General features: G+C 36.4%; 1 protein-coding gene across 1 annotated transcript; it reads right to left on the minus strand.

The window, feature by feature from the left end:
• Positions 1-257: 257 nt before the first annotated feature.
• LOC131154830 (shaggy-related protein kinase alpha-like) lies at positions 258-4,952 on the minus strand. The gene is made up of 13 exons (XM_058107603.1): positions 4,600-4,952; positions 3,291-3,481; positions 3,087-3,179; positions 2,935-2,994; positions 2,483-2,755; positions 2,240-2,314; positions 1,740-1,796; positions 1,495-1,635; positions 1,347-1,397; positions 1,138-1,233; positions 960-1,043; positions 768-870; positions 258-678 (listed from the first exon to the last, which is right to left on the minus strand). Exons 2-13 carry the CDS (start codon positions 3,405-3,407, stop codon positions 596-598), a joined length of 1,233 nt encoding a protein of 410 aa, XP_057963586.1. The 5' UTR covers positions 3,408-3,481; positions 4,600-4,952; the 3' UTR covers positions 258-595.
• Between the last annotated feature and the right edge of the window lie 235 nt (positions 4,953-5,187).

Consider the following 5,187-nt stretch of genomic DNA (forward strand, 5'->3'; position numbering starts at 1 on the left):
CGTTGGACTCGAGGGGACGTATCAGCAGTTATAAACAAACCCATCTAAATTCCCAACAGATTTATTCCTTTCTGATTTATTTGTAATTATTCTGTAACCATTTTTTTATTCTTTGATTCCCTCTGTAATTGTGTATATAAAGGGCTCTGCATTATGAATAGCAGACAGTGCAGCCAATGTTGATTGCCTCTGTACAAACATGGAAGAGCATCTTCAGTTGCCTACTTTTCTCACAATACAATATGACAGAAGCAAAAGAAGAACAAAAAACAATCTTTGCATTCGGTATTAGTTACAATGTATTGTCATTTAGAACTGAAGTCAGCATACCCCTTCAGGTTTTGAGAACACATTAAGCAAAACCTTTTTCAGGACAAAGACCCACAAAAGAAATGCTCAACGAACAAATGAAAGAGAGAAACTATATAAACTTAACAATGAAAGGTATCAACTACTTCTCGACAATGGCAGGCACCTAATTCTTCTGCAGAGAGCAGAAACTGAAACCCATAAACAGCATCACTACTATCTAGGTATCTTCCTTTCTCTTCTTTCTTCCTTTGCTTTTTCTATTTTTTCTTGTTTCTCTCAGGCTTCACAAACCAAGGAAAGCACATTGCTTTCTTGCGTGCGCTGGAATCAACTTCACCAGCATCTCAACCGGAACCCCCTTCAGTTCTGATCAACACCAGCAGGAACATAAATCAGTTGAGGATTATTAACAGGCAAGAATAAGACCAGCATATGAAGGTGGTTTCAGATATTACCATGAGGCCTAAAGTTGAACAATGGGGGAAGTAAGCGCCCGTTGGGCAGCCGAGTGCTTGGGTCGCGTAGTTCGTCAAAAAAGGGGTGGATCAAAGCTTCCATCTTCATTAATTAAAGAAAAAACAAAATTAGAATGTGATGGAAACGAATGCATAGAAAAATTTTGACAGGACTCAGTTTTGAATGCTCACAGCTGTGCACCGAAGCCTAGGAGAGTATTGCAGTAGTCTCGAGACAAGGTCCACAGCTTCTGGGGGCATGCGCTTATGGAAAATCTGTGGGGAAAAAATAATAAAACATATCGCTATTATTAGTAAATAGTGTGCAACTAAGAACAACCACTGCGCATAAAGTTGTGAGGGCTATTACCTTATGCCATGGGTGAGCCTTAATTTGAGGGAATTTAAACTCTCTGTAATTGGGGTTCATGCACTTAATTTCCTCCCTTGTTGGGGTCCCTAAAACCTGCATACAATCACATAATCATAAAAGAAGATTAGAAATTAAATTAGAAGGCTGAATAAGTTATATATCACAGTAGGGAGGAAAAGGAACTTCAGCAAAGAATGTAAAATCACCTTAATTATTTCCACAAGCTGGTCCACTCCACTCTCACCAGGGAAAAGAGGCTGCCGTGAACAAAAAAGTATATATTAATTCATTACACTTTCAAAGAGACTGAACCCTTGAAAAGGTCTCAAAACCATATGAAAAGGAGCTGCCTACCTGTCCTAGAAGTAGTTCAGCCAAAACACAACCAGCAGACCAGATGTCAATGGCAGTGGAGTACTCAGTTGCACCAAATATAAGTTCAGGTGCTCGGTAGTACCTAGAACAGATGTAAGATATGTTCGGCTCCCCTTTTACCTGTTCAAATTTTAACAATAGAGAAGTTAATAAATCAGCAGCTGCTGCAAAACAAAAAACAAGTTCAGAGTGATTCTAGGATTGGGAAAGGGAAAAAAACCAACCAAGACTTTTGCACTTCCAAAGTCACATAGTTTTAGCTGGTGGGTATGTGGGTTGACCTGTTACATGGGCATAAAAACAATATGAGTTAAGAGACTGACAATAGCCTTACAATTTATCAGTGAACAAATTTAATGGCGAGTATAAAATGAGATTTTTAATTGAGAAGATGAATAATGCCAAAAAAATAAGAATGGCAAATTAGAAAGCCTCTTCTACAAAATGCATAACCCCCAATTCCAAAGAAAGAAAGTTAATATAAATCCCCGCAACTTAGGGAACGGATGTCTACAATTTCTTCATGCCAAGAGAGAGAGAGAGAGAGAGAGAGGGAGAACTATGATGTAGGAATCAAAGTTTCATTGATCAAATATTGACTGAACATTGTTCGATTGATGCAGTACTTTATAAGCAATTTTAAGCACTGAAGGAAAACATTAAACACAAAAAGAAACAATGTGTATTCATGCGCGCAATTCAAAAAGACAACTTCTTGTCATACCAATAGATTTTGGGGCTTTATGTCCCTGTGACATACTCCAATACTGCCATGGATGTAAGCCAGTGCTCTGCAGATCTGTATCAAATAAAATATAATTTTTATTTTTTTTAAAAAAAATAGCTAAAAATTTTATCATGAAAATCAAATGAAATTTAGTCTTATATGCAGGAACGCATAAAACACAACAAATATTAATAGAATAATATGAAATAAGAATCACAGTATGCTGCACGCATCATATACCTGGTAAGTATAAAGTTTCACATATATCAGTGGCATCCTTTGGTTCATCTTGCTGTAGTGTTTAATCACTCGGTATACAGTTTCTGGAACATACTCAAGAACCAGATTGAGATAGAGCTCATTCTTTTCAGTCGTTGAAAAGAAACAATGTTTCAAAGATACAACATTGGGGTGGTCTAGAATACGCATGGTTTGCAGCTCCCTGTTTTTGTATCTCTTATCTTGAATAACTTTCTTTATTGCAACAGTTTCACCAGTTTCTAAGCACTTTGCCTGCACAGCCACATTAGAGCAGAGATAAGGATCTCAGAGCAACACCAAGTTCCCAACACGATCAATAAGGAGAAAAATGCATTGTTCACATTCATAGTCACTGAAAATAGTTCATCCATTAACCCAATTATCAATATAGAAGACAGTATGACAATGTGGTGTAACAATAAGCAACTTGCCTGAAAAACTACTCCGAATGATCCCTGCCCAACAACACGCTCGGCCATATAACTAATTGTCTGCAGTCAAAAACTAACACTAATTTACAAAAAATGCAATCACAAAAAATCTTTCTTTTCAACTTAAAGGGTAACATCCACAAATATTTTACCTGCTTTGGCTGGCCATTTCTACCACCAATAGTTGTGACTATTATATGACCCGTTTCTGTCCCATTTCCATCAACCACAGTCGCTTCCATTTCCTAAAAAATTGTAAGGAAGCTTTTACATATATGGTAATAAATGATCACCAAGGAGCATATCAAGATAAAAAAGAAGGAAAAAAAAATTTTGACAGTTAACACATCATCTACCTTGTCGTCTCTTAGTTTCATGTCATTCATCTCATCAGGCAACCTGTCAACACCACCAATGATATTTCCACGAGGTTCTCGTAATCCAGAAGCATGCACTACGCCTACTGAAGCCATTGGCTCAAAAGAAGAAGCAAGCAGATCTCTGTCTAAAATATCCTCTCAACTTCAGAAGCCAATTGATAACTTACCTGTCAAACAGAGCATGATGTTATAAGCCCTAGTAGGAGCAAAAAGAAAACACCCACACAACTTTATTCATATGGAAAAACCAAGTTAAACTCGTGAATCATACATTCAATAACACAAAATACAGATCAGACCCAACATGTAAAGTGCAAAATAATGTAACACCCACTTAGAGGAAATGACTAAATGCGAGTTATTTTGAATTAGGGTCATCTATATGTTATTAATCTAAGTCATGTTGGCACCAACAGAGGACGGACATACGAATTGTCGGCCCACAATTCCAGCTTAAAATACCCAAAGTGCACTATTCCGATACTTCTTTCATGCATCTATAAACAATCATTACCAAAATATAATGTAGAAATTGTTTTAAAAAAATTTTCTTCTCGAAAAGGACACAATTTTATATGAAGTAACCAAACAAAGACATCATCAGCCTCGTCCTCCAGGGTAAGGTACATCTCAATATCGGAGGTCTCATCAGGCTCTAATTTTTGAAGAAGGTAGATAGAGGTATGGATGGTAAAAAAAAATCTAAATAAAAAAGCAAAATCACATATCATCATCTGCAAGAAAGACAAAAGCCTGGGGATCAGTTTTATCTCACATTCTTAGAGTAAGATTCAAAATTTTCCAACTTGTAAGGTCCAAATTAAACCAAAATAAAACTCAGGACCATCAGTAGAAATCTGGTAATATTTTAAATGTAGAAAAGATAAATCTATGAATATTTTACAAGCTCATCAGTCTTCAACAATTTAAAAAATAAAGATAAAAAAAAAACACACACACACACACACACACCCACCGGAAAGAGTAACACGACGAAGAAAAAGAGAACAACAACAACAAAACACAGGGGAAAAAAAATAAAGAAGGGTTCTCAAGATTTGCAGTTCAGAAAGAAAAGCAATGTTCAAAAAAGGGAACGCAAGAAATCAAAAATAACAAGAAGCATAGGACAGGCCAGAAAAAGAAGGATCCACACAAAGCGAAAGATCAACAGCAAGAGCCATCAGCTGATCCAGTTAAAGGCCAAAATAACAAACACTAAATTAACCCACATAATTTAAAAATAAATAAACAAACAAACAGCCCGATTGGAGGAAGAAAGTACCAGAGAAAGACGAGAAGCGCCCCAGAAAGATTCGCATGGCTAAAACAACAATTTCACGAAGAAATCAGATTCAGTAGTTCAACACTGCTATTCCTCTGTAAAAATCTTCTTCTTCTGCTTCTTGTTCTTCCTAGCATAGAGAGAGAGAGAGAGAGAGAGAGAGAGAGAGAGAGAGAGAGAGAGAGAGGTTTTGGAAATGGAGTTTGGTGGGTTTTGATTTCTGAGGATATTTCAAAGAGCACAAACATATATGCGTTTCATAAATTAATGAATTGCTTTTCCTTTTGGTGGGTCTCTTCTTTTTGACCGTTCAACTCCACTCCAGGCTCCAGCTTTCAATTCAATTTTCCCCCTTTTGAATATGACCATTCTACCCAATAATATTATTTTATTATCTCGCCATTATTAAAATATTAATTACTTATTGAATATTCATATACATTTAAAAAGACTAAAATGCTACCAATCATGTTTTGCCGACTACATTCCTTTCATCTTGGCCCTTAATATTTGTGGGCTCCACACCAAATTGAATATCGACCGTTAGAATAATTATGAACCTATAATCCCAGTAACTGTGATTTTGAG

This window comes from Malania oleifera, chromosome 5, assembly GCF_029873635.1.
Source record: "Malania oleifera isolate guangnan ecotype guangnan chromosome 5, ASM2987363v1, whole genome shotgun sequence".
NCBI classification, from domain to species: domain Eukaryota; kingdom Viridiplantae; phylum Streptophyta; class Magnoliopsida; order Santalales; family Ximeniaceae; genus Malania; species Malania oleifera.